Source organism: Pseudocercospora fijiensis (assembly GCF_000340215.1).
Source record: "Pseudocercospora fijiensis CIRAD86 unplaced genomic scaffold MYCFIscaffold_7, whole genome shotgun sequence".
NCBI lineage: Eukaryota > Fungi > Ascomycota > Dothideomycetes > Mycosphaerellales > Mycosphaerellaceae > Pseudocercospora > Pseudocercospora fijiensis.
The window spans coordinates 2,532,415-2,559,379 of record NW_006921538.1 but is presented as its reverse complement, the minus strand read 5'-3'; the positions used below and the strand labels follow the sequence as shown (position 1 = coordinate 2,559,379).

Genomic DNA, 26,965 nt, shown 5'->3' with positions numbered 1-26,965 from the left:
AATTGGAGGCGCCTTGCTCTCGATAATTTTTGTCGGCGATCGGCGTTGGCGTTGTGAGGAGAAGGCGCAGGGGTTTGGCGCGGGGCGGGCCGTCTTAGGTTCGGCGTGATCCTTGCTCTTTCACATGCTGGCCATTGTTCGAGTTCAACCGTTCAACGTCATGAGCGGCGACTCATTCGGTACAGATGCCTGCTGCGTATCCACTGTCTCGGCCTGCTCATGCCTGACTGTCCCCTCCTCAACGCACACGACACTCTGCTTCAGCCTTCACAGTATATATATCGTTATCGTCTCCAGCATCGCGCTTGCTCCCTTTCCATCCTTAGCGAGTCACGCCACAAGCGGCAGCCGAAACTCTCTTCGCTTATAACGGCAGCGACGACGAGGGCGAAAGAGAAGGTGTAGAAGACTGGTGCAAGATCTTTTCTCTCTTCTCCAGCATGAGCCATCCAGCACCTCACATCGACGAAAATGGCGTATCACTCAAGCCTCGTCCGCGCGTGAGCAGCAGATCTTTTGAGCTCGGGAGTCCTCCAGACTCCGCCCCGCCGACGCCGCCGCCCTCCGATGAGCCTTCACGCGACGCGTTCCCGAACGACTACAACCTCCGTCCGCTGAACACAAACATGGCGGAAAGCAATGGGTCCACAACACCTGCTAAGACGCGAAGTTTCCTCAATCTTACCTCGTCAACACTTTTCGGCATATACCAGCCCTCGGGGCTGGAAACAGAAAACCCGACACCGTATGAAGCTGGGGCACAGACGCCTGCAGGTCAAACTCCTGCCAGCGACAGCAGACACCCGAGTTTTGACTGGAGCAGGGTGACTCTACCAAGAGACGCGTTTCAGAAAATGGCAGACGGACGGGTGAGGAGAAGTACAGCACCGCAGCTGCATAAAAGCCACAGCTTGCGTAAAGGTTTCAAAGGATACTTCCTACCACTTCTTGGACAAGTCGTTGCACTTTTCAGCGTCGGTGTATTGTATGGTCTCCTCATCTCACATCTCCACGATCGCCAACGAATCGCACCTGTAGCTGTCAACCTGGACCGCTCAAGATGGAGCTACTTGGCGACCTGGGGCATTATGGGCGTACTACTGGGCCAAGCTCTGCCGTACGCCGACAAATTGTTCTGGTCCGACTCTGAATCAGCATTAGATGACGAAGAGGAGACGGAAGAGGAGGCTGAAAGACGTGAGCTGCGGAAAGCTCGAGGAGCAGATGGCTGGTTAGACGTGGTGAGGAGTATTGGTGCATTTGTGGGGATCGCATTCGCTATCCGGAAATTGCCATGGCAGAGCACACTACAGCTCTCACTGACTCTGGCACTCGCAAATCCCGCTGTCTGGTATCTGATTGACAGGTCCTCATCTGGTTTTGTCCTCTCTACACTGGTTGCACTAGGCGGCACTGCCGTCCTACTCAGCGTAAATCCGTCTTTGATACCACAACCGTCACCAGTGGAAGTAATACAGGAACATGTAGCACGAACCGGTGGCGTCCTCAACGGCACCATAGAAGCATTGAAAGGCGAGGGATATGTTCTGGGCATTTTCACGCAGGAAAGCGTCGGCGTAGCAACCTGGATTGCGAGCGTATTATTTGTAAGCTCCGTATGTTTTGGAAACATTGGAAGGAGATTGAGTCCGGAGCGGCTCTAGAGCGCTCTCGAGTAGCAACTAGTTGAGTCTACAAGATGCTCACGCAGAGCATTCGACTAGTCGACCCAGCCTGCAGGTAAACATTGGTGTGCCTTGCATGTCCTCTGAAAAGCACCAGAACCAACCAGGCCAAGTCACAAGTCACAACCCTAATTCTAAGACCCTTCAACTTCAACTTCAAGCTCTTGCCGCTTGCCACAGAATCACAACTTTCACAAAATCAATGAATCCAAAGCGCAATTTTTCCGGTGCCATAATTTTCTGGTCCTACATCGTCGCCGCTCTCGTCTTCACCGGCATCGCAATCCTCCTTATCCTGGGGAGCACACCTCCGCTCCAACCTCAACGCCGTAACCATGCCTGGATCTTCACCATCCTGGCATTCTTTAGCTTCTCAGCCTTGTCTTTCAATATGCTCCATGCCTTAGTGCAGTCTTATGCTCTGTGGTCAAAACCCCAGCATACGACTCCACTAAGCCGACAAACAATCTGGACTTGGTCAACACACTCCACCCTCTTTAAAGACTTCGGAAACGAGATCGTAGCTTCTGATACCCGATAGCTCTGGACACGGAGTGTTTCATGGACGACACTTGCTGTTTGCATCTATATGTGTGCTGAAGGTGAGTTCAAGTCATCATCATCTCTCTCTGCTTCATGATGCTTATATTGAAGGTAAGGTGCTCGACACTCGATTCCTACCCCTCATCTCTGGTCCTTTTTTCTTCTTTCGCAGATCTTACCTATAAGTTTTGCTCAGAACCTTTTTTATTTGTTTCTGATTCGGCAAGAACCAGAGCCACGATCAATGCCTTCACCTATTGGTCTGCGTACCTGGCCTACAGTACTCCTTGTCACGGCGTATTATGTTTGTCAATCCTATGCTCGACATGCATGTCAGACACCCTACTTGATTCCGACCATTCTAGCCACCAGGCTCTTGCTTATGGTCCCGATGGCTCTGGCCACGTCTGAAGGAGGCTTGGAACCGTTTGTAGTGATACGGTGCATGAATGCTTTTGCGGCTGGGTTGGTGGGATTTGATGGGTGGAAAGTTTTGAGGACAGGAACAAGTGTGGAAGAGATTGGGAATGCTTTGTTTGAACATCCGGCTGTCACGGCTTTGGGGGTTGATGTGGTGTTGAGTTGGATTAGTGCGGCGGTGTGGGTTTGGACGCGGCAGCAAGAGATGGCTCTGGGGAAAAAGGTGCAGTAAGAAGTGATTCGCGTATAATGTGGCAAGCTATTCTTTTTGGATCCGCTTCACATCTCGTGATGGCCGCGCCATATTCAATAACGGATTGGCATCAAGGCCTTCTCGTAGAATTTTCTAGGTCTTGAGCTTCCATGTTCCGTCCAGACGATGTCGTTGACGGATGCCCGTCCTATTGAGGCGATCGGTCTGAATCAGCACTTGCACCATTTCTTTCATTCCATCTCCACGAAGTCGCAGTGGGAATCGCCGGACAATGTTGAGAGCATCATGTGAGCTGGACGCATCGCATGATCCTGGGGCGACGAGCACGATTCGATTCGATTCGAGTGAAATGTAGATGCTGCCGCAGTAGGATACCGATCAGTATACGGAGGATGTGAAGGCCAATGGATGTATGTGAGAGAGACGTGAGATGTTGAGGTCTAGACACGCGTTGTCCCGCTAGGCCACAAGCAGTATGGTACAGTAAGCTTTTTGGTGGACGGCACGTCATCTCCATTCTGTCCATCCTGGACCGCGGAACCATGCTTGTGAGGGCATCGAGCACCACCAGCGGCCTTTTGCCCTCGCTTTCCTGAGCCGTACGACGAACATATCACCACATTGCAGATTCACCATCCTCGCGCCTTGACCGCTCCCATTCCGACCTGCGACCGCCCGGCGGAAACGGATCCAGAAAAACACGCGTGAGGCTTCTGGAAAGCGCTCGTGCGGTCTCGCATGATTCTATGCCTCTCCACAAGCCGTCCCCGTCCTCGTACCGCAGCTCACCCCAGCCCTCCTCAATGTCAGCTCGCAGCTCTGGGTCAGGTTTTCATCCCTTTGGTGGCAGAGTGAGCAGACATTTTGGTGATTCGGTAAGCCTCACTTACCACACGAAAAGCAACGCCAACACACTTCACTCAAGCTTTTGCTCTACCCCTCCAACCTTCACATGTCGCGGCCCTATAGCACCGCTACTATGCAGCGCCAATTCATCAATCGCGATCCATTGCCGCACGTCGACATCTCACTAATGGCCGACATGTCGCAGCTTTCTCCCGACGATGCCTACCTGTCCTACTACGATGTCCGACTCACGCGCGAAGACGTCGATTCGATCAAGAGCGACTGGCTAACCGATAACGCGATATGCTTCTGGGAGGAGTATCTAGAGCGCGAGAAGCTCATACACTATCCAAATGCCAATATCGTGCTCCTACGACCGTCCATGAGCTTCATGCTGCAGAAAACGCAGAACCCACTCACAATCAAATCCGCGCTCCCAGATTTCGCAAAGACGACACATGTGTTCTTGCCGATCAATGATGCCAGGAGAGTGGACTTGGCGGAAGGTGGATCACATTGGTCGCTTCTGCTCGTCAGTGTGATTGACGGCGTCGCCTTCCACTACGACTCACTGGGTGTTTCAAATTACAACGAGGCCAAACTCACGGCGCACAAGATATCGCAGCTGCTTGGCAAGACTTTGAGATTCATCAATCTCGACGACTCACCACAACAGCATAATGGCATGGATTGCGGGGTGTACGTATGCCTGTTGATGCAGTATCTGCTCATCTCGAAGCTGCTTAGAGCGCACGCTCAGGATAAGATCTCCATGTCATTGCGCGGAAAGGAGGTCGACGCTCGAGGCGGCAGAAAAGAGATATTGAGGGTCATCGAAGCGAGGAGAAAGGAAGGCGAGAGGAGACGATCGTGAGTATTCTGTACAGGAGCGAGCTGCTCGCGGAGCCATGCTGACGTCAAGTGCAGACGAAGTCACAGTCCATACAGCGGCAACAGCAAGTCCCCGCCGCGCATTGGTGAAGAGTACGAAGATTCGTAGTGCGAGTCTTCTGACACTCTCGATGTGCATGAGGAAGACAGGCTGCATCTGATTTATTAGCGACGGCGTTCCGGAACGGATCACGGTTACTGTTACGAGCTTGCAAAGCTTTGAGGTTCTGGGACTAAGCATGCATTGCATTCTCTTCCGGATCTGCACTACTTAAGCGGGCATATATCAAACAATTGACCTTCTTCCCTGTGCAGGCGACCTTTCCGGTCAAAAGCAACTTCAAGACTTTGCCAGAATCACACGAAGCTGGATCTTTCTAACCGCCTCTAGCCTAACACTTCGCAGATGCTTCCTTTCCAGAATCGAATCTGTGCGGTGCAGTAGCGAATGCTGCGCCGTAAATGCCTTGCGCCTGCAAGCATTAGAGAGAACTAAAAGCTTTGTTGATTAGTCCCAACCGCAAATAGTCAATATAGCGAAGCACAGCAGAGCTGCTTATGGCCGAATCGAGACACCTTTCGAGCACGCGACAGAGATCTAGAGCTATCATCCGCGTCGTGCACCTCGCTTGGGCCGCCAAACTGCGGGCTTCCAGCCGCTAGAAAGTGCGCATCCTTTCACCTCCGAGGGACAACTGAAGTAAGAAGAGTGACACAAGTCACACAGCTCCTCTACCAAGATTATATCTTTTGATGTGACAACGGCAAGGAATTGAGTTTGGCCCTACTGAAACTCTAGACAGGGTATAAGCCGAACCGGCAACCGATGTCTAGGCAGACTTTTAATCAACTTAATAGCTTGCATATTGAAAAACGCCACAGTGCGCGCGTTGCGAGGATCCGCGCGTTACGCGGGCCAGACTTCTGAAAAGTCAGCTTCATCCATGGGCTTAGCTGTTGCCCTTGCAACCAGAATCTGACAATGTGAAAACACTCGGAGCGTCACTATCGAGCAGAAATGGCGGAAGGTAGCAGTCCAGTCGAGCAGCCTGCGAAAGATCAAGATCAAGATGTGCGATTCAAAATCACAAGAGCGCCTTCCGGCAAAGGTACACATACCGTCTGTCATGCATGCATGAATTTGACTTGAAGATTCTCATGCAAAGACACACAGCCTACCACCTCCGCCACGCCCAAGAACTCTCGAACATTTTCCTCCAAGATCCCGCAATCCGATACATGTGCTCATCACTCTCCGACCCAGAACGAATCGCATACATGCCCCGGTACTTCACCGTCCTGATGCGCGCCGCCATGCTGAACTCGGGCGTCTTCGAAGAATGCAACGACTGGTCATGCATGACCGTCTGGATGCCACCGGGGAAACGCATCGATAACGAACTCACAATTTTTCAAGCTGGATTCCTGGGCTCGATCCTCAGACTAGGGTTCGGTGGGGCGAAACGGATGTTGAGAGATTTCTCGGCGCAGGTGGAGAAGGTGAAGAAGAAGTGGAAGAAGGAATCGGGGATTCGGGAGTTTTGGTATTTATTTTTTGTGGGGACGAGGAAGGCGGATCGAGGGAAGGGGTTGGCGAGTGAGATGATTCGGAGGTGGCAGCGGAGGGAGGAAGTGGGGGGCAATTTTCCGATTTGGTTGGAGGCTACGACGGAGAGGAGTAGGGATTTGTATAAGAGGTTGGGGTTTAGGGAGTTGGAGGTTTTGGTTATGGGGAAGGGAACGCATGGTAGGGATGGGGCGGTGGAGAAGGGTGGTGAGGGTGTGAGGTTGTGGGCTATGGTTTGGATGCCGGAGAAGACCCAGAATTGAATCTGAGCAAGTATTGTCGCTAGGGCAGTGCTGGTGAGTCGCTTGCAACAAAAGCTAAGATTCTCAGGGTTCAGCCTTTCAGACATAGTTATGCAGGCGCATAGAGTGGCGGAGTGCTGTATCAGCAGCTATCAATGTCGCAGAGTGGCACTGGCGCGGTTGAATTGTTACATCGAGTAGTTTTCTCGCGCCCAGACTCACAGAAGTGACACTCGTGTTCAGCCGGTCTCTAAGTAGCAAAACCACGTTCTCGTCAGGTCTCATGAGCTCGACGGTATATGAATCATTCCGATCTCGACTTTTTCTCTCCATCTCAAAGCAAAATCATCACAAATTCAAAGCACACGACCTCCGCAACCACTACTCAACACATCCGATCAACCGATACCCTCGCACACATCATGCCTCATAAGTCCACCGCTACCGGAAGCATGCCAAAGAATGAGGACGAAGGGTCTATGGCCGACTACGAAGAGAGCAAGGCGTTTTTTCGGAAAGTCCAGGCAGCAGAGATTCAAAGAGATAGACTCGGTAAATGGACGGGCCTTCAGGGGGGAACTGGAAGAAGAGCCCTCACCAATGATCACCGTTTCGTGAGATCAACCAACAAACTCCCAGCTCTGCAGAGACCACAGTCTAAAATCTCAGAATCACAGCACTACTCCACGGCACATCAACCTTCACCACCCCATCATCACCAACCTCCACCGTCTCCCCTCTCGTCACATTCCCCAACATCACCGGCCGTCCCTCATCCAGCTCAAAATTATAACTATACCCATCAAACGTAATCCCAGAAATCGCATCACTTCCATTCGCCATCAATCTCTGCACTTCCACTTCCACTCCCACTCCCACCTCACACCCCTCCTCCCGAAAAATCTGAAACCTATACTCCTCACTCGGTCTCGGAAAATCGGTCCGAAACTCCTCATTATCATCCGTAGAATTATACGCCATCATATTGATCACCATCACCCTCTTCAACTCCGCCTGAGCACCATACGCAGCATAAGCCGCCTCCGCCTCCCTCGCAAGCGGCAAATTCACAACCCTGGTCTCCTCACTCCGCCCCAAAAACGCTGCGACTCCAATATTCCCATAATACGGAGCTTTCGTTCCTTTACTCGCGAGATCCGTGTCGATGGGTTGCCAGCTTTGATACCGGTAATTCGTACCCATATGCATGTGGACTCGGGAGATGTTGTTGGCTGCGCAGTAGAGGTTGAAATCTATGCCCCAGAGTGCGGCGCCGAAGGTGTTGGAGAGTCCCGGACGGCCTTGGTTGTAGAGGGAGTTTGTTTCGCCGAGGATGTAGGGGAGTTCGGGGTGGAGGGCGTGGATCAGGTTGCTGGAGTTGATGTGTTTTGCGATGGAGGTGATGGTGGAGGTGTGGTTCATTAGGGTGCCTTGGAGGGTTACGCCGGGGACTTTGGCGCCGGAGATGTAGCTGGTTACAGTCAGAGACTATGAAGAGGGTGGGAGAGATTTTTTTTTGTTGTGGACTTACTTGTGCGAGCTGATGATTGAGATGTCACCATCGGTATCCAGTCCAGCATTCCATGCTCTGAGAGGGTCCAGCTTGTTACCTCCTGTGCCTGCGAATGAGGGCGCCATGTACTTGTAACCAGCATCCGTCGCCAGTTCTGGACACGCCTTCTCCATTGCGGCGCGGATGTCTGCTGTGTATCCGAGCCATTCTGCTACATACTGCGACTCTGTCCAATCCCGCGGGCGCACGTGGCCAGGGAAGAGATCCGGCTCATTCCCTAGCTCCCACGACAGCAATCTGTCGTTGTTCTGAAAAGTCTGGCAGGCGAATGGAGCTGAGTCGATAAGTGCCTCTCGAGCATCACTGCTATTCTTGCCAAGATTGAATCCATGGGTATATCTGACATGTGGCCAAGTTGTGTAGGATTCGAAGTACGCAGGGCCGATGGTGAGGGTTGATGGGTAGTCAGCAGATACATCTGGATCGACAATGCCTATGGACGCCTCTTCTTGAGAGGCATTGAAGATGGCGAAATCTTGCGTGTTGCCTCCGACTCTCACATACGGCTTGGTGCCTTGGAAATCTTGTAGGTTGTTTAGCAGGTTATCGGAAAATGCGTTCGGGGCGGAAGAATTTCCAGCGAAATCCGGGAAGGATGAGAATTCGATGGAGAAGGAGACAAAGCCATCAAGCAAAACGCCAGCATCGTCAGGAGCAGAGCATTGCAGCGGTATATCCGTATTCTGGCGGGTGGAGAGTTGTACTGGGCTGGCCGTCACACTCGAGGCGGCAAGACCTAGCAATACAGAGGGCTTGCAAATCACCGGCATTTTCATATTTTAATAGATGCTGTTCCGGAAGAATACTATTAGTTCGATTTGGCCATGTTTGGCCGACCCCGGGTGGATTTATACTTTGTGTCGAACCAGCCCCGCATGCCATCCAAAGGGAAGACGCAATGAGATGCGCGTGATGCTCCATAGCAAAGATATTGATACTGCAGTGCGATCCTACCCTGTTCAAGTCGGTGTATGTGCCTGTCGATCACGGCGGAGTTCCGGCATCGATGAGAAGTGGAAGGCGGATGCCGAGTGTTCAACGGGGGTCTGATTCGGGGTAGAATGCAGCAATGCGCACGCGAGGGAGGTCATGAGCTCTCGTGGCAGATGCCGTCTCCGCTCCGTGCAACGAGGGACGTGCAGTATCAAAAATCCTCGCCGTGATACGTAGCACGCATGCCAGGCTTGGCCATGGTGTTTGGATGCGGGTTTGATTGGCCGGTTACGCGACGCGGGCGTGGGGCCGTGGGCGAGCACAAAATTCCGACTTCGAACGCCATCTCTTCCTCTTTTCTTCTTCGTGCGGCGCGTGTATCAAATCGTTTCCCCATATCATCATATGTTGCTCGTTCACCCTCCCCGTGGTAGAATCGGGTGTCGATGATCACGCAAGAAAGAAATCAATTGCTATCGCATTCTCACCACCCCGACTCGACAGCCTCTCCGGTGGCCCTGTTGGCGCGTGAGAAGCCGAACAAACCTCGCCTCGCGTAAATACAACATCTGCTTGCCGCACTCAGAGCTCGTGTCTGACCGGTCGCAGATGGCCTCTGATAGCCTCGAGCTGCTTGGTAGTGTATGCCATCTCAATCTCCCCCGCTGCGCCTTCCGCCTGTCGCCCCCTGATCCTCCCTCTGCTCGCTTGACAATCTTGCTTCCTCTGCAGCCACATCATGCCACGCCTGAACGTCGTTGCCCTCATCTCTGGCGGCAAAGATTCTTTCTTCTCAATCCTTCACTGCCAGGCGAATGGTCACAAGGTAGTAGCGCTCGCAAATTTGCATCCACCGGTCCATGATCAAAACGAGCAAACAGAGGATTTGGAAAGCTTCATGTACCAGACCATTGGACACAAGGTGATACCATGCTACGAACACGCGCTCGGCCTTCCACTTTATCGACAGGAAATCGATGGCGGAGCAAAATACAAGAGCAAAGATTACGCCGCCGATTACAGCCAAGACGAGACTGAGTCCCTCGTTCCGCTATTGCAGAAAGTTATCGCCGCGCATCCCGAAGTAAATGGTGTCAGTACTGGGGCCATTCTGTCGGATTATCAGAGGACGCGTGTCGAATCTGTGGCGCTTCGCCTGCGTCTCACGCCTCTCTCATACCTATGGCAGTGGCCGTTCTTGCCACCCGGCTCGCAAAGCTCGCTCCTCGAGGACATGGCGGCAGTCGGACAAGATGCTAGAATCATCAAAGTCGCATCGGGCGGACTTGACGAAACCTTTCTCTGGCAAAACGTCGCTGACCCACGTACTATTGCGCGCTTAAAGAAGGCTTCTCAAAGATTTGGCTCTGCAGATGACGGCGCTGTTCTTGGAGAAGGCGGCGAGTACGAAACTCTTGCAATAGCCGGTCCTCCTCCGCTCTGGAAGGGTCGTATTTCGGTGCCTCAGGACTGCATCAAAGTTGTGCCTGGTGAAGCTGGCAGCGCATCCTTGCAGATCACTACTTCTCATGTCGAGCTCTACGGTGAAGATGAGCTCAGGCAGTTGCCGACAGCACCAAGAGCCCCTCCGTTATTCGACATTCGCTTCGAACAGCTGCGATCCGCAATGGTATCCGCGAACGACCCAGAAGCAAGCGTGAACACTGGCAACATTCTGGAGCAATGCCATGACGAAGACAGCTCCGTCAAGCTCTTCGAGAACATCACTGGGGCAGGCGCGACTCCAGAAGAGCAAACACGATCAATTATGGAACGAATCAGAGCAGAGCTGCCGGGTGACATGTCTGAGACTACTTATTCAATCATTGTCCTTCGCAATATGTCTGACTTTGCCGCTGTCAATGCGGTCTATGGTGGCTATTTCACAAGACCGAATCCTCCTGCCCGACTTACGATTGCGTGTGCGGACGTATTGCCCGCCGAAGCTCTATTATCCATCAGTATCGCTGTAGCTCCTGGCCGAAGACAAGGCTTGCACGTTCAGTCCCGCTCCTATTGGGCACCGGCCAACATTGGACCATACTCTCAAGCCATCAAGCAGACTATGCAAGATGGAGATGGTGCAAGCCGGGAGTCAGTTTACATCGCAGGTCAGATCCCGCTTGTACCAGCAAGTATGGTGCTTCCCTTGGAACACGACACCGACAGCTTCATTCTACAGAGCGTGCTTGCTTTGCAGCACCTGGACCGTATCGGGCGTGTAATGCACGTCAAGCGTTGGACCTTTGGAATCGCATTCCTTGCCTCCGAGGGCATTAGCCACAACATTTTGTCAAACAGGGCAGACACCGCGCAGCGGGCATGGGCTGGCTATCAGCGGAAACTCAATACGAGTACGACCGATGTCGACGAATCTGAAGATGAGAGCTTCGATGTCTGGCATCTCACTCATGGCTCAGGGAAACCTTGGCAATCTCGTATGCATACTAATCCACCAGAAGGAATCAGGGCCGATCAGGGATCTGCTGGCGTGATGCCGCCTTTGCTGGTGATTACAGCCGACTGTCTTCCGCTTAACTCTGATATTGAGTGGATCGGCTTCGGAAGCAGTCATGCGACCGACGACATGGGTGTTCCATCTCATCTTCGAGGTCTTGTGAAGATCTTTCGACATCGGGTCTTGCCGACAAGTACGAATACGTAGGGCCACGCTGCGGTTGTACATGTTGCCATGTGTTTCGGATCTGACTGCTCGGTAATGCTTCTGCCGATCGCGGGGAGAGCGGGAGCGGAGCAGCCCCTCCCCTCCATCCCACCCCACCATGAAGGCGAATGCGGCTGACCTGTACCCCGCTGCGGGTCGATACTCATATCGTGGCCACACGACAGAATGCACGTCGTAACTTATAAGTGCTTCTAGTCAAGCGGAACGAGTCAATTGTGCAACTCGCGGAACAAATGCCATTGCTGGTAGGCCGACTCTTGCACGTTTTCCGATCCTTTCAACGCACATGGACGCCTCGCCCTGGTCGATCTTCCTGATTATGGCCATGGATTGGTTCGAGAGTGTCTGATGCAGGCTTCTAAGCATCTGTGTGTGATCACGCCCGGATGTAGCTCTCGCCGGCACGCTAATGTTGCATTGGAGGGAAGGAACGACCTGCTGATGCAGATGCAGCAGGCACAATAAAAACATTTCTTGCTCACGTTTCTTCCCCATCTTTCATCTTTCACTTACGACGCACAACACTCCGATCATGGCGCCAGATCTCAATGCCATTGCCGCAGGTGAGAAATTCGACTATTCCCAACCAGGGTCGTCCGGCTACTCCATCAATCAGAACTATACGTACAGTAAGATCAGGCCAAGCCCTTACAACACCGTCGCTTGCTGACTATCATGAACAGATGATCCGAACAACAGAAAGATCAAGATCCTCACAATCGGAGCCGGCGTCAGCGGCATTTTGATGGCATACCGCATCCAGAAGGACGCACAGAATGTCGAGCACGTCGTCTACGAGAAAAATCAAGATATGTATGAGAGTCAGATACGTTGGCTATTTGCGCGGTCTGTTAACAGGTCCACGATTACAGTGGAGGCACATGGCTAGAGAACAGGTAAAATATGCATCGTGTCAGCAGTAGGAGCCATGCTGACTTTAACCAAGATACCCAGGATGTGCGTGCGACATTCCAAGTCATGTACGATGATGCCCGGAGAAGCAATTTTGACTGTTTACTGATCAATGCACTTCGTCGATCTAGGCCTATTCCTACCAGTTCGCGCTCAACCCCGACTGGCCTCGATTCTTTTCCTATGCTCCTGACATCTGGAAGTATCTTGACAAAGTCTGCAACACTTTCGATCTGCGGAAGTACATGACATTCAACACAGAAGTCATCGGAGCCTACTGGAATGAAGAGGATGGAGAATGGACCGTCAAGCTCCGGCAGACTGCACCAGGACAGCAGCCAAGAGAATTTGAAGAGACATGCCACCTCTTGCTGCACGGCACTGGCATTCTGAACAATTTCAAGTGGCCCGACATTCCAGGCTTGAAGGACAAGTTCAAAGGCAAAGTCATGCATACCGCTCGCTGGCCGCACGACTATCAAGCCGAGCAGTGGAAGGACGATCGCGTGGCAGTAATCGGTTCTGGAGCGTCGTCTATTCAGACCGTCCCGACCATGCAGCCCCACGCGAAGCATCTTGACGTCTTCGTTCGCACGGGAGTCTGGTTCGTTCAGATCGCTAACAACTTCGGACAGAACAAGGAGTATGACCAGGCCGAGAGGGACGAGTTCAGAAACAACCCCAAAGCACTCGTAGCGCATGCCAAGGATATCGAAGATCAGGTCAACGGTCTTTGGGGCACCTTCTACTCTGGCAGTGAGACGCAGAAGATGGCCACGGAAATGTTCCGACAAAGAATGAGCGAATTCATCAAGGATAAGAGGCTTCTGGAAGGCTTTACTCCCAACTTCGGACTTGGTTGTAGGCGTGTCACGCCCGGCGATCCTTACATGCTTGCGATTCAAGAGCCGAATGTCGACGTGCATTTCACCGCTGTTAAGGAATGTACTGAAGACGGTGTCATTGGTGAAGACGGACAGGAGAGGAAAGTCGATACAATCGTCTGCGCCACAGGCTTCGACGTCTCATATCGTCCAAGATTCCCAATCGTGGGTAAAGGAGGAATAGACCTGAAGGTAAGTCCAGTCATCCATCTCACATCTCTATCCACCACAAATACCTAACCCATCTATCCCAGGACAAATGGTCCAAATGCCCCGAATCCTACCTAGGCCTCGCCATCCCGGATTTCCCCAACTTCCTCACCTTCATCGGCCCAACCTGGCCGGTGGAAAACGGCTCCGTGATCGGCCCCCTCCACACCGTCTCCTCCTACGCCCTCCAAATCATCAAAAAAATGCAAAACGAAAACATAAAATCCTGGAGCCCGAAACAAGACATCACCGATCACTTCAACGCCCACGTGCAAGAATGGATCAAACACACCGTGTGGAAAGACGATTGCCGAAGTTGGTACAAAAACAACGAAACCGGTCGCGTGAATGCCGTGTGGCCGGGGAGTTCGATGCATTATCAGCAGGTGATTGAGCATGTGAGGTGGGAGGATATGGAGATTGGGAGGTGGGGAGGGCCAGGGAAGAATTTTTGGGAGTTTTTGGGCATGGGGTGGACGGTGGAGAATCGGAGGGGGGTGAGGAGTGAACAGAATCCTGGGGGCGCGGATTGTAGTCCGTATTTGTGTTTGGAGCATTTGGATCCGAAGTGGGTTTTGGCGAGTGGGGGGAGTGAGGAGGTTTTGAGGCAGCAGATTGAGGAGGAGAGGAGGAGGGGGAAGGGGAGTCGGCTTGTGGAATGAAAGCGGGGATGTGGTGTGGTTGTACTGGTATCAATGTTGGCCCTGATCAATTCGGATGAGCTGATGATGGCATGCTAGTCTCTAAATCATGCTTCTGCTCAGTGGTATGTATGTACCCCCGTCGTGCTGCTTGTGCGGGAGACGGGACCTGAGGTATCGATGTCGGTGGACTTCTCATTACCAGCAAAGCCCTCGTTGATCTCTATTATGTGTCTGGGGGGGGGGGGGGGGGTCTTGCTAGAACGTCTCGTGGAGATCCCGAGTCTTTCAACTGGCATTCGCATTCACATATCCATCACCATTCCTCTCCGCATTCCCATCTTCCATATCAGCGTCCTTACCATCTCCTACCCCACGGTTCCCTATCCCCTTAAACAACTTAAATGCAGATCTCAAAACTCCCGGGGGTGGCATTGTCCCATGCACCATCAACATGCAAAAACCTTCGATCCCATTATGCTAACTTACTGCTGCTTAAGTATACTATAGTCCTCGCCAGCGATCGTCTCCTCTGCCGGCCGATTCTGAAGGTCTCCACACGCGCTGAAGCTGTTGACACTATAGCACTGCGCCTCGTAGGAGGCTTGAGTAACGAGCAGATTAGCGGTAGTCTTCTTCGCAGCCTCTTCCCAAGTATCTAGGTAATCCTTAAGCTCCTCCTTAGTAAGTAAACTAGAGGATCTATTTAACCTCGTTCTGAACGATATAGCTTGACTAAGGAATGCGACCGACCAAGGCGTTAGAGATGCAGCCAAGGCCCTCAACTGGGAAAGCGTATGGGACGAAGGAACCTGAGCCTGGAATGGCAGTGAGGTTGCTATACCTCTAGCCGAACGAAATACCCTTTCAGCCCAGCCGTAGCGAGCGCATTTCTTCGGACCATTCTGATTCGGGCATTCCTTCCATTCGTCCAAGACTCGATAGCGCGGGTCATGTTTTTTCGAGAGAATGGACTCGTATGTCTTTTGATGCCTTTACGAGTTTCGGATATTCGAATTTGCGGCGAGAGATGTTGTACTCTTCTGCTGAGATGTCTTTGGGGTGGTTGGTTTTGTGGGCTTCGCCGTTGGGTTTGAGGCAGGGAGTGGGACATTGTGTCTTGGAGGAGGATTTGGAGGCTTGCTGAACGAGGAAAATTATGATTCCATATCTGGGCAGTGATGTTCTTGAAGAGATTCACGGGCCAGATAGCATAGCTCAGTTCATCGAAAGTCATCGTACAGCTCTATGTATCGTTTAGGATATGCATCAACTCCCAAGCTCCTGCGCTAAGCAAAATTCAAGCCACTGTGCATACATCCCATCACAGAACATTTGCATATGGCACATCCCAAGCCCAAACCTGTCTCAATCGCGTGAATTCTTCTGCTGGTGTCAAGCCGGCAACTTGTCGCTGAGCCTTGTACAAGATGCCATACGCGTGTTCTTGTGCCAGTCTGTCGGTGAGAAGGTGTCCGGCGTACGAGACTGCCAAGGTTGATATGAAAGGAATAGCAGAGTCCGCATGGCTCATGGCGGTGCCAAGGATCTTCCTCGTTAGAACCAGTGTCTCGTCCTGTTCCTCATCATTAGCATTGTTTCGGGTGCTTGTCTCGGACGTTCGTTTCATACCTCGATCTGCTGCTGTGTTAACGGCACGATAACGCTCAGATGGGTAGGAGGCGGCGTGGTGGGCTGATTGTTCAGGAGTAATATCCTCGCCAGCGAGAAGGTCTGATGACTGAATGCTGCATGCCAAGTCAGCCAATGTTTCCTAGAGATACTTGGCATCTGTGCTTTCGGGTGGTCTTACCATATAGATTCGTAGCAAATAGCCTCTTTGGGAATGGGTCGCCCTCCATGAGTGGTTCTGCGTATATTGGATTGAAGTATTTAGGTTTCGAGAGCCGCCATTCGTCAGAGATTCTCTTGTATTCCAACCATCTCTCCCAAGTCTTTGGCCTGTTACCATATGCATAGTTCAGACACCTCGCAGTTTGCAGTGTTATCTTGCAATTCTCTATCCTGGCTTCGCCGCCAGATGCAGCCAGGGCATCACACATCCAATGAGCAGATTCATCTGCTTCTGGCAAAGGCGTCTTTTCCACCCAGGCGACGTGTATATAAAGCCGGAGCACATTCAAGAAGATCGATGCGTGCAAGCTGGACTCCGAATTGGCCTTCCAAGCTGCCATGAAAACGTCGAGACCCAAGAAGATATTGCCACTGGCGCCGACCTCCTTCGGATCAGTCATCGACATGACGAGGCGTAAAATGAGGACCGCCGCCAGATTTTCACATTCGAAAGCTCTATTCTGGAGCTCCGGAATGAGTACATTATAGCACGCGTCGATGTATCGAAGGCAGACCGATTCTGCCAGTGTTCCCATCAGCGAGAGATGTTTTGCAGAGACGGCATAGATTGCGTTCAAGAGCGCAGTGGAATTCGATGCCAGCTGTGGTATTGTTTCGGTGAAGTGGGAAGTGCCGTCCACTGATTCAAACCACGCTGAGAGCTCCCGTGTAAAGTGCCTCATGAGCAGCGCTTCCTGGTAGTTGTGAAATGGCCATTGGACGCCGCAAGTAGTCGAGGGCAGGGGGCTTGGGGTCCGAGTTGCGACGGTGTCGTTGAGATGGAGTCTCTTCCAGAATGCATGCACAGTAATTTCGCATGTTTCCTGAAAGAGCGGTTCAAGTGGAAACCTTGACTGGCTGGAGTTCGCAGTGCTTGCGCTCGCAACGCTAAAATTTCCAGGAGACCGTGCTCCCTTCGAACAGCTCGATGAAGTGCTTGTGGATGCACATGCTGGGTTTGTAGAAGTGCACGCCTCTTCGCCGCTCGAACGGGAGGCAGCTCCAGAATTGGCAAATCTCACTGTGTTGATGTCAGGCCCATGAGACGCACGATCAAGCATGCCACATGCAAAAGCAGGGATTGTGACACGATACTCCTCATCAGGCTCTTACCAGACGGCAAGTCCATCCACGTTTGGTCTCCATCGAATTGGAGATCGTACCGTTTTCTACGGCGGACAATGCCACGATTGGACTCGTTTAAGAAGAGGACGTTATCGTCTTTACTGCATGGTCTTGCGCCGCGCCGACAGTGCATGCAAGGCTGTTCTCCATCGCATTTGAGGTGTCTCGAACTGCACTGGTGACTGGTTCTTGTTAGAGTGGCAGGATCAGTGGAATGGAGGCAGGGCTGGCGACTTGCCATGACTTCTGTTTTCTGCGAGCCATGATCTCTTGGCAAGAAAGTCGATCGCTAGAACTGTTGTGCACTCGGTAAGCAGGGCGAGATTACTGTAGCCGAGCGACTTCATGTGGTCATTATATCAGGTGGCCATGTTTCCATACGGTGTGCATAGATATTTATGACCAAGCACCGTTCCAACAAACTTCCAATGGCTTGACACCGGTCCGATCTCGAACGGCAACGCTCTGCACGTGAACATGGAGGACCATGGCTTGGAGCTGACAGGTTTGGGGAGTAGTGATACGAGGTCCGCACGCCCGCATTGATACCGCCGATACCTAATCAGGTAGCTTCGAGCATATAACACTGACGTCGAGGTGCACAAACCGGTCCTCGGCCGGCAGCTGAAGCCCCACGCCATGCCTAAGCAGATGGGCAACCAGCGAGAAAGTCTCCTTATGCGTATCACCTTCCGGATTCAGCTCGCGGTCTCTCAGAGCTGTGTGGATTTAGCAGCATAAGTCATCACCTGAACGCCCGCTTACCACGCAGGTAGCGCCTCGTATGAATTGAGATATGCAGAAGAAATCTTAAAGCCGGCACTCTCCGACTGAATCCGTACACCTGCACAAGGCAGCTACTGCGGTCGCTCCGTCGATTCGCTCCATCACAGCTGATCTTCAGCCTCACCGGCTCGCTGAAAGCACAACATGAATCGAATGTTGCTCGCCGGTTTGTTGGGTTGGCCATTGCCCTCGACTTCACGGTGTAAAGAAGCCAACGGCACCCAAAGCCCTCCTCGTATCGTCTTTCTCCACTAGCACAGACGGTTTTCGTCGTCATGGAGCCTCTCACCATGTCAGACATGGCGGGCTCTCGATTCGAAAATGCTTTACGGCAGTGTTGTTTTTTGCGTTGTTCATAATGAAGAAAGAAAGGTCTTCGCACGAAATGGCAGAAATTGAAGAAGCCGCACTGGCGCTAGGGACGGGTCGATCCGCCAAAATCCTTGTCGCGTCGCGTCGCGGTCGCGATTGCCAGAGGCTGGGAACGCGTTCTTTCCCAGCGCTCCCACTTTGCACTCAAACGCAGCGACACCACCAACAAAGCCGATTTGAAATATACCCTTCTCGCCGCAGGATACTCGATCACTGGAATACATACTGTATCCGTCTGCGATATAGTGCTGCTCAGTAGACTTCGTGCGCCTCGGCCAAAGCGCTTGTCTCCTGACAATGGCTCTTCTACAGTACAAGAACTTGGTCAATTACGAAGAACAGACGGGTATGCGACTTCGTCGCACGGACAATGCTCATATGCTAACATGTCTCAGCCGCATTCAAAGACTTCTTGCAGAACTTCAAGTCATCTTCCACTGAAGCAGAAGATGGCCTGGAAGACTTGCGCTTGGACGGAGATGCCACGAGTGATGAGTACGACTTTATGGACGACGTAGACAATGGTGCGGCGAGCAGGCGGCGAACTCGATCAAAAGCAAAATATATGAACATGCTGCAAGATGTTGCAGATCGTAAGAGCAGCCAAATTCTGGTTGATCTCGATGATCTCCAAGAATACGAGCGGGCTCTGGACAATGATGGAGGATCGACTCTGAACCTCGTCTCCTCCATCGAACGGAATGCGCACCACTATATCGAGATACTGTCTCGAGCAGTCGACGAGTGCCTGCCCAGACCCGAGCAGGAACCGAGTTTCAAGGATGATGTGCTTGACATCATCATGAGCCAGCGGTCGAAACGAAACGAGGCCGTCATCGCACAGCAGGAAGCCAATGTAGAGGACGGCATCCCTGAGTCAATCTTTCCTCCAGAGCTAACTCGAAGATACACACTCAACTTCAAGCCAATCACACCATCAGGGTCCAGCAGTCAGAAAGGCGGCAAGGCGTTAGCTGTACGGCAGGTTCGTGGCGAGCATCTTGGCCATCTGATCACCATTCGTGGTATCGCGACCAGAGTGTCAGACGTAAAGCCATCTGTGCAGGTCAACGCATACTCTTGTGATCGCTGCGGTCATGAGATATTTCAGCCTATCACCTCTAAATCATTCACTCCTCTGGTTGAGTGCACGTCGCCGGATTGTCAAGAGAACAAAGCCAAGGGTACACTGTTCCTATCCACGCGAGCATCGAAGTTCTTACCATTTCAAGAGGTCAAGATACAAGAGATGGCTGATCAGGTTCCCGTGGGTCACATTCCTCGACAGCTGACAATCCACTGCCATGGTGAATTGGTTCGACAAGTGAACCCAGGAGACGTTGTCGATATTGCAGGTATCTTCTTGCCCACGCCATATACTGGTTTCAAGGCAATCAGAGCTGGCCTGCTCACAGACACATATCTCGAGGCACAGTACGTCCACCAGCACAAAAAGGCCTATGATGATATGGTACTGGCACCCACCACAATCCGAAGGATGACTGAGCTTGAACGCTCCGGCCAATTGTACGAGTATCTCAGTCGCTCGATTGCACCAGAGATCTTTGGCCATCTGGACGTCAAGAAGGCGTTGCTTCTGCAACTGATTGGCGGCGTCACGAAGGAGATGGGCGATGGTATGCGCATTCGTGGTGATATCAATGTGTGTCTGATGGGCGACCCCGGTGTTGCAAAGTCGCAATTGCTGAAGTACATCACCAAAGTCGCTCCTCGCGGAGTCTACACTACCGGACGGGGAAGCAGTGGTGTCGGTCTGACTGCGGCAGTCATGCGTGATCCGGTCACTGACGAGATGGTGCTTGAGGGCGGCGCACTGGTTCTAGCAGACAACGGAACATGCTGTATCGACGAATTCGACAAGATGGACGATGCAGACCGAACAGCAATTCACGAAGTTATGGAACAGCAGACAATATCGATTTCGAAGGCCGGTATCACGACAACGCTGAATGCGAGAACGTCGATTCTGGCCGCCGCCAACCCATTGTACGGGCGCTATAACCCGCGCATCTCACCCGTGGAGAACATTAACTTGCCCGCCGCACTGCTCAGCAGATTCGATGTCCTATTCCTGTTGCTCGACACGCCATCTCGCGATGCTGACGAGGAGCTCGCCCGCCACGTTACCCATGTGCACATTCACAATGCGCATCCAGAGCCTCAGGGGGGAGGTCTTATATTCTCACCCAATGAGGTGCGACAGTGGGTGGCTCGCGCTCGATCTTTCCGCCCAGTGGTTCCCAAAGCTGTGTCAGACTACCTGGTGGGGGCCTACGTGCGGCTCAGACAGCAACAAAAGCGTGACGAGGCTGGGAAGAAGACATTTACTCACACTTCCCCACGAACGCTGTTAGGTATCCTTCGTTTGTCCCAAGCCCTGGCACGTCTCCGATTCGCTGAGGAGGTCATCACCGAAGATGTCGATGAGTCCCTCAGGCTGATCGAAGTCAGCAAGGCAAGCTTGTACGACGATAACAGAGACCGAAGAGGAGATCAGTCTGCCAGCACCAAGATCTTCAACCTCATTCGTGGAATGAAGGAGAGTGGAGCTGCAGCCACCGGCGAGGGTAGTGGTGAGCTCGATATGAGACGAGTACGAGAGCGAGTGTTGGCCAAAGGCTTTACCGCCCAGCAACTCGAGACGGCTATTGACGAATATGCAACGATAGATGTAAGTCATACCCGGATATTGGTCACTGATCAGAAGACGCTGACGCTGTGCAACAGATCTGGCAGACTGCCGCGGAAGGAACCAGGCTCGTATTCATCGAAGCCGGCGAGGAAGATGCGGATATGGGTGACGAGGACTTTTAATCAGGCAGGCGCCATGGTAGCCACATCTGAGGTGTTCGGCGTTGATCGATCTGGATGGATACCGTTGAAAGTCGCGTGGAGTTCTGTTGTCGGCATTAGCGAAGGGTAAAGAGGCCGCCCGCCGGTCCTAGTATAACACCAGTCTATTGGATGAGTGAGTTGCAACTTGACATTGTGCATGCACGAGTCCTGCGGCATTCTCCATTATTATGTGCTCTTCGGCCAGTGCGATGTGATCTCCAAACCGCCCATGCAAGCCACGTGCATAGCATAGCATAATTAGAGTTTGTGGCGATCGTCATCTTTCGACCAATCAGCAGACATGTTGCGCAAAGAGAAGGCGACTCCGAAATCCTTCCACTTTTCGTCGCGCTTTTCCCGAAGCTCCAAACTTCATCTCTCACACGCGAGAATAGTACGTACGGTACAGTCATCTTCTGCCGTGCTTGGATTTCTTCCAGCCTCGTGGACGATCCGGCAAGCGATGCCTGTCGCGAAACTGTTTACTCTAACGCCTCGGGGCTGTGCTGAGATACATACTCACGGCGTGAGTAGTAAGCAGTGTGCGCTCCATGCCAGCCGACGCACACTTTTTTCGTTTTCTTCGTGCTATCGTTCACGCTCGCGGATACTACTGTACGACTCGAGCGGACCGGAATGGGAATGCGAAGTGCAGTGCAGTGGCTGGCCTCACGAAGGAGTGAGATATACACCGAAACGTGGCTTTGCGGTTCTACAGCGTAACAGTACCAGGCAGGCACGATTCCTTTTGCTCACTCATCATCCTTCCAGACGCGTACTGGATCTTGTTTCAGCCTCATCTGGGGTCTAATCTCTGCCAGATTCCATCCTTCGCTCACACGCTGACATCGGGCAGGCTGGTTCTCGCTCTCGGCTGTGAGCGATGATGATGCACGGCTTGACCCGATTGATTTCATTCTTTCGTCAGAACTCGTCGGCCGGAATTCTCTCGTACTACCGACTGTCTGCTTTGGTATATCTGTTCCAACAGGATCTGCTAAGCCTGGTGCCTTGCACCGACCGGCGCCGTGACCGCGTCCCTGCAGGACACCTCATTTGTCGGTGTCACTGCTTCGCTACTTCGGATCAGATCCGCTTTCTCTCATTCGCCCGTGCATTGGACACCATCTATTTCCCATTCTGTTGACATTTTGTCCTAATCCCATGCAGTCACCCACGCTACTTTTGAGGCCTGTCTTGACCTAGTCATATCCCGTCATCTGGGCTAACATGGCAGTCCGTCGTGGGCCTCCAGTTCAAGACCGTAGGATTAACCTGATCCTCCGACCATCGAGAAGTATCTGCATCCTTTGTGGTCCCTTCTCTATATGGGACCTGCATCGCCCTGTGAAGATGCACCAACATTTCCTTGAATGGGCTTCTGGAACGTCTAAGCCATTGCTTCGAACACGATTCTCTAGCACAGCACTGGATGTTGATGCAGCCTTATATTCTTGGCGGACACTTCACTCCTTATCCGCATTTTCTTTGTATAATAGATGTACTCGTCAACAGCAAATCCGGGTTATCAAGGATCGAGAAGTGTAACATATCCTAATTCGCAGCCACCGCAACACTCGCAGAACGCACGCTGCTGGTCGCCGAGCCGAGATTGGAGGGAAAGCGTGACATGCGAGCGAGCAGACTCCGTCATAGGCCTGACAGCCATGTCACAGCAGGAGGCAAGCGGGAGTCGTTCTTCCACGGCAGCGGCAAGTTCTTCAGCAGAGGATGACTGGAGCTCGGTCACGGACCCGAGCGAGAGGAGGAAAATCCAAAATCGCATTGCTCAGCGCAAATTCAGTGAGCTGTGCCTTTGCTGTGCTGTGGCAGGGGAAAAGCTGAAGTGAAGCACTAACATGATGCAGGGGAGAAGATGCGCCAACAACAAGAGGATCGAGAACGACAGATAGAGAACGAGCGGCGGGCCAAGGGCGCGTATACTGCTCCAGAGCCGGGTGATGTTGACGACTTGGGGGAATCTGGTATTCCTTGGGGTAGCTTTTCTTTGCGACATGTCATCGCGAGAGGCAGGCAGAAAGAGCAGAGCTCAAGAGAGACATCGCCCCACGCGGCTGCATCGAGAACAGGCGGCAGTTCGAGGTAAGGCCGATGAGGCATCAGACTCGCGGTGAGTCGGAGGCAGCAGCGTGGGTCATACTGAGTGCGAGCTGACAGTTTCTAGGGTCGGCCTCCAGCTCATTGATGAGTACGCCAGAGGCTCTCCTGCCTGGGCAGCATGGAGGGACCGAGTTGGCTTGGGAGAGCAGCGGCCTCCGCCCGATGCGATTCCACGATCGAATGAGCAGCGGATATGAATGACGAGTACGACGGGCAAGAAGATGACGAGAGATGTGGGCTGCTGGACAGCCTAATGTAATACATTGCTGCAACAGCGAGGCGTGTGGCGTTGGTATGGGCCAGCTTGCATCGTCCGCACGAGCCTCGAGGTTGGTCGCTCCGATACAATCAGGAGCATGGATGATATGGGATGTGCCGATCACAGCAGGCCTCTCGATGATATTCTAGCGTTTTGGCGTTCCCAGCTTACAGCACAGGATTGTAGTATCATGGTACTTTCCTCTCGTGCGACCGAGCTGCTTGCAGCTGCACTGAGCATGTTTCGATGAGCTGGCGCATCGGCAGATGTCGCAAGAGCTTTATTCGGAAAGTAACAGCTTACCGCACAGGATTGTAAACTCCTCACAGACTCACATACTGCTGTCAGCCTTCGGTGCATGACGCGCGTCGATAGCAGTACTCTTCAGTACGCCCACGATTGGCGGATGGCCCGCTTCCTTCTCGCTCAAGCTGCTCGATGTGTGCCTGTCTGTAGCTTGTTCAGTGGCCTCATGTGCATGCTGGGATAGACCTGTCTGCTGTGCCTCCAGCACATGCCAATACCAGTGCCGCACACGGTAATATGCTTGCAGTTGGCCTCGAAGGAGGCAGCAAACAAGAGGTGAGGTCGGTTCTGTATTCTATGGATCGAAGCGCGGCGCAGAGCATTGTTGTTGGTGTTGGCTGCAGCGCCTCGAGCCACTGCTGCGGCGCTGCCACTGCCACTGCCACTGCCACTGCCACTCAGCTGCCTAGCGCCGTTTTTGCGCCTCGCCAAGCCGTTCGGCTACTTCGGCTTCGACCCGGCTACCCACCGGACCCGCCGAAATTTCACATGCGCGCCACGGCCATTCCCATCCATAGCCATATGCTGCCATTTTGGGGTGCGCAGTTTCCGGCCAGACGACGACGGAATCTCCAGTATGGGAGCGCGCAGGATTGCCTCCGGCTTCTCTCTCCCGGAACAGTACCACGAAGCCGTGCCCGCGAAGCTTTTGTCTAGATCAACCTTGGGCTCCACCAGCATACCTGGCTGCATGAGCTTTCTGTCACGAGTAGTAACCTTAAGATCACCTGCCGTGAAACGATAGGGTGGCCATTCTCGTTTTCTTTGATATACCGGCGTTGTCCTGTCCTGCGATGGAGCCACGACGGTCCTGTGAGGCGCATTGCTGTCGCTCTGGCGGGGCGGGTACCCATATGCTGCCCCATATGGGCCTCTCGCGGACACGGCCAACACGCACACAGCGCCGCTTTCCGCCGCCGCACCAGCACCAGACGGCGATGCTTTCGCGAAGCTGCTGCACACCTCTGCTGCTGCTGCTGTGAGCCATTCGTGATCCAAGACTACCGCGCACTGCCTACCTAACGCTCTTGCTTGCGTGCGTGCGGCATCGCGGAAGCCTGTGATGCGATGCGTGAAAACGTGGCGTAACGTGTGTGTCCCATGAGCCCCCACCTCCCTCGATTCGCTGGTAGCGGTAGCGTTATGGTCCATCCATTGTTATTTGGCCTGGGCATGAGTGGTTGCCATGTCTCCTCTCCTTCCTCGCCCGACACCTGCCGCTTCTTCGCCCGCCTTCCACATTGCCGCCCCTCCAACATCGATGTTCGAGCGCTGTGCCGGAACACGATCAACCTCCAGGCGTCAGCTGCCTGCCTGCCTTGCGGCGTAGCACATGCGTCCATGTGAATAAAAGGTCCGCGACCGAGCAGACAACATGTCTTCCACCACATCAGCATCCTTCATAGACTCTGCTGCAAGCCCCAGCACGACTTACCCTATGAGCCGCCCTTCGAGTGTCGGGACTGCCGATCTGGGCAGGCTGGCGCTTACTGGTCGCGAATCAAGCAGCGGTAGCGATATGCCTGCTACTACACGAGGAGCGGCAAAGAGAGAAGCTGCGAATCCCAAACAAAGCTCCTCCCAAGCGGCTGGCAAGTCCGATAAGGGGAAACAGAGAGCTGCAGCCTCGTCTTCCAAGCCAACTCGACAGCAGCCTCGGCGTCTCTCCAAGACGACAAGCACCCAGCGACCAAAGCCGGACGACGACGACGATGATAGCGACGACAGCGATGAGGATGATGACGAGGGCGGAGGCGGAGGCGGAGGCTCTCCAGCTGCTCCTGATCCACGGCAGGCAATCTCTCGCATGGTGCTGCAGACCCACCTGCCATTCGAACCGAGCCAGCACTCGTTCACTGAGCTCGCCTCGCCAAATTTGCCCGGTCGCAACGAAGCCAGGCGAGTCACATCGTGCACGCATTTGACCAAGGGCTTGCTACTGACGATTCACAGTACACTGTTCAGAGCGATGGTTGTAGCGAACTCCCAACTGGTCCGCACTCAGGCCGACGCGGCCGCCCTCAACCAAGCCGTGACCGTGCAAGGCCCAGAGTGGTCGCGTCAAATGGTGTCACAGATGCGGCTGAGGTGGAAGAACATCCACCAAGACTACTACATCTACGGAAACGGCGGACAAGGCGAAGACGCCAGCGGCACCATACGAAAAATCAGGGCACTCTTCGTCGCTGTCGAAGACACGATTCGCAACTTCCCCGACATGAGCAACGGCTCCCACTTGCGGCTGATCGAAATCCTCGTCACCGTGTTTGAGTACATCTCCCAGCTCCACCACGATGTTCGACCTGCTGGAGCAGCGCTCGCATTCGCGGGCGGAGCCAGCCAGTACGAGCACAACCTCTGGCTCCAGTTCGCTACCATTAGCGGGAACTGGCAGCCGTGTCTTGAGGTGATGAGGCGCCTCGGACAGCTGAACTGTTCGGGCCACTTCAGGCAGAAGGAAGCGGCGTGGAAATCAATCTGGGCCTTTCTTCGCAATCTTCACGCGACGTGGAAACCCCAGGAGGTCTCGAACTTCATGATCGGACTTCGACAAAGGCTGGCAGGAATGGGCGGTGTGTTCGACGACTTCGCTGCGACCAATGCTCGTGCTGACTTCGTTTACAGTATCGATTGAGTGATCAAAACTCGTCCCCTCATTTTTCAAAGACATCCCGCGAGCAGTTTGGCATTTCTGAGACAGATCGGCACGGGGCGTGGCATTGTGACGGCGCAATGGTTCTTGGGTTCGGCAGGAAGTTTGGTTCGGGTGGTAGGTCTGCAGCATTTGGTAATACCCCAAGGAGGAGCGTTGTGTCGTTCACTACTGGCTCTGGCATCGTGTTCAACCCTCAGTGCCGCCAAGAAAGGCGAGCTCTTCATTTCTGCCCTTCGTTCAAACATCATTAGAATATCATAGATTTATCAAGAACGGATTTGAGCACGGCATTTTGAAGTTCGAACGCGAGAACACTTTGTATTTGCATAATAAACCGGCGGGCACCGCAAGACCAGTTTGACTTTCAGCCGTGACTGACCGAT

At 53.1% G+C, this 26,965-nt stretch overlaps 12 protein-coding genes across 12 annotated transcripts; 8 read left to right on the top strand and 4 right to left on the bottom strand.

Annotated features, from left to right (window-relative positions):
* The first annotated feature begins 776 nt into the window (after positions 1 to 776).
* On the top strand, positions 777 to 1,837 carry MYCFIDRAFT_212031 (uncharacterized protein). The gene has a single exon (XM_007931109.1). It carries the CDS (start codon positions 855 to 857, stop codon positions 1,662 to 1,664), a length of 810 nt encoding a protein of 269 aa, XP_007929300.1. The 5' UTR covers positions 777 to 854; the 3' UTR covers positions 1,665 to 1,837.
* Positions 1,838 to 3,665: 1,828 nt separating this feature from the next.
* Positions 3,666 to 4,582, top strand: MYCFIDRAFT_141085 (uncharacterized protein; the record flags this gene model as incomplete). The annotated part of the gene is made up of 2 exons (XM_007931108.1): positions 3,666 to 3,737; positions 3,914 to 4,582. The coding sequence occupies 2 exons, from the start codon at positions 3,666 to 3,668 to the stop codon at positions 4,580 to 4,582; spliced, it is 741 nt and encodes a 246-aa protein (XP_007929299.1).
* A 1,035-nt stretch (positions 4,583 to 5,617) lies between these two features.
* Positions 5,618 to 6,429, top strand: MYCFIDRAFT_198585 (uncharacterized protein; the record flags this gene model as incomplete). The annotated part of the gene is made up of 2 exons (XM_007931107.1): positions 5,618 to 5,708; positions 5,822 to 6,429. The coding sequence occupies 2 exons, from the start codon at positions 5,618 to 5,620 to the stop codon at positions 6,427 to 6,429; spliced, it is 699 nt and encodes a 232-aa protein (XP_007929298.1).
* A 570-nt stretch (positions 6,430 to 6,999) lies between these two features.
* MYCFIDRAFT_86850 (glycoside hydrolase family 79 protein) lies at positions 7,000 to 8,762 on the bottom strand. The gene is made up of 2 exons (XM_007931106.1): positions 7,940 to 8,762; positions 7,000 to 7,879 (listed from the first exon to the last, which is right to left on the bottom strand). Exons 1-2 carry the CDS (start codon positions 8,755 to 8,757, stop codon positions 7,066 to 7,068), a joined length of 1,632 nt encoding a protein of 543 aa, XP_007929297.1. The 5' UTR covers positions 8,758 to 8,762; the 3' UTR covers positions 7,000 to 7,065.
* A 538-nt stretch (positions 8,763 to 9,300) lies between these two features.
* MYCFIDRAFT_183522 (uncharacterized protein) lies at positions 9,301 to 9,831 on the bottom strand. The gene is made up of 2 exons (XM_007931105.1): positions 9,524 to 9,831; positions 9,301 to 9,470 (listed from the first exon to the last, which is right to left on the bottom strand). The coding sequence occupies exons 1-2, from the start codon at positions 9,650 to 9,652 to the stop codon at positions 9,399 to 9,401; spliced, it is 201 nt and encodes a 66-aa protein (XP_007929296.1). The 5' UTR covers positions 9,653 to 9,831; the 3' UTR covers positions 9,301 to 9,398.
* On the top strand, positions 9,654 to 11,579 carry MYCFIDRAFT_31828 (uncharacterized protein; the record flags this gene model as incomplete). Its single annotated transcript, XM_007930604.1, has 2 exons — positions 9,654 to 10,362; positions 10,567 to 11,579. The coding sequence occupies 2 exons, from the start codon at positions 9,654 to 9,656 to the stop codon at positions 11,577 to 11,579; spliced, it is 1,722 nt and encodes a 573-aa protein (XP_007928795.1).
* Positions 11,580 to 12,132: 553 nt separating this feature from the next.
* On the top strand, positions 12,133 to 14,356 carry MYCFIDRAFT_56721 (uncharacterized protein; the record flags this gene model as incomplete). Its single annotated transcript, XM_007930673.1, has 6 exons — positions 12,133 to 12,229; positions 12,284 to 12,413; positions 12,473 to 12,496; positions 12,547 to 12,580; positions 12,644 to 13,588; positions 13,651 to 14,356. 6 exons carry the CDS (start codon positions 12,133 to 12,135, stop codon positions 14,266 to 14,268), a joined length of 1,848 nt encoding a protein of 615 aa, XP_007928864.1. The 3' UTR covers positions 14,269 to 14,356.
* Positions 14,357 to 15,571: 1,215 nt separating this feature from the next.
* On the bottom strand, positions 15,572 to 16,109 carry MYCFIDRAFT_198581 (uncharacterized protein; the record flags this gene model as incomplete). The annotated part of the gene is made up of 3 exons (XM_007931104.1): positions 15,572 to 15,823; positions 15,880 to 15,995; positions 16,061 to 16,109. 3 exons carry the CDS (start codon positions 16,107 to 16,109, stop codon positions 15,572 to 15,574), a joined length of 417 nt encoding a protein of 138 aa, XP_007929295.1.
* Positions 16,110 to 16,550: 441 nt separating this feature from the next.
* On the bottom strand, positions 16,551 to 16,796 carry MYCFIDRAFT_18324 (uncharacterized protein; the record flags this gene model as incomplete). The annotated part of the gene is made up of 1 exon (XM_007930553.1): positions 16,551 to 16,796. A coding segment is annotated over one exon (246 nt), but the record flags the coding sequence as incomplete, so codon positions are not given.
* A 1,885-nt stretch (positions 16,797 to 18,681) lies between these two features.
* On the top strand, positions 18,682 to 21,431 carry MYCFIDRAFT_56719 (uncharacterized protein; the record flags this gene model as incomplete). The annotated part of the gene is made up of 3 exons (XM_007930672.1): positions 18,682 to 18,730; positions 18,780 to 21,076; positions 21,133 to 21,431. The coding sequence occupies 3 exons, from the start codon at positions 18,682 to 18,684 to the stop codon at positions 21,217 to 21,219; spliced, it is 2,433 nt and encodes an 810-aa protein (XP_007928863.1). The 3' UTR covers positions 21,220 to 21,431.
* Positions 21,432 to 22,907: 1,476 nt separating this feature from the next.
* On the top strand, positions 22,908 to 23,558 carry MYCFIDRAFT_198579 (uncharacterized protein; the record flags this gene model as incomplete). Its single annotated transcript, XM_007931103.1, has 3 exons — positions 22,908 to 23,043; positions 23,109 to 23,343; positions 23,426 to 23,558. The coding sequence occupies 3 exons, from the start codon at positions 22,908 to 22,910 to the stop codon at positions 23,556 to 23,558; spliced, it is 504 nt and encodes a 167-aa protein (XP_007929294.1).
* A 1,743-nt stretch (positions 23,559 to 25,301) lies between these two features.
* On the top strand, positions 25,302 to 26,565 carry MYCFIDRAFT_78067 (uncharacterized protein; the record flags this gene model as incomplete). The annotated part of the gene is made up of 2 exons (XM_007930741.1): positions 25,302 to 26,499; positions 26,552 to 26,565. The coding sequence occupies 2 exons, from the start codon at positions 25,302 to 25,304 to the stop codon at positions 26,563 to 26,565; spliced, it is 1,212 nt and encodes a 403-aa protein (XP_007928932.1).
* Between the last annotated feature and the right edge of the window lie 400 nt (positions 26,566 to 26,965).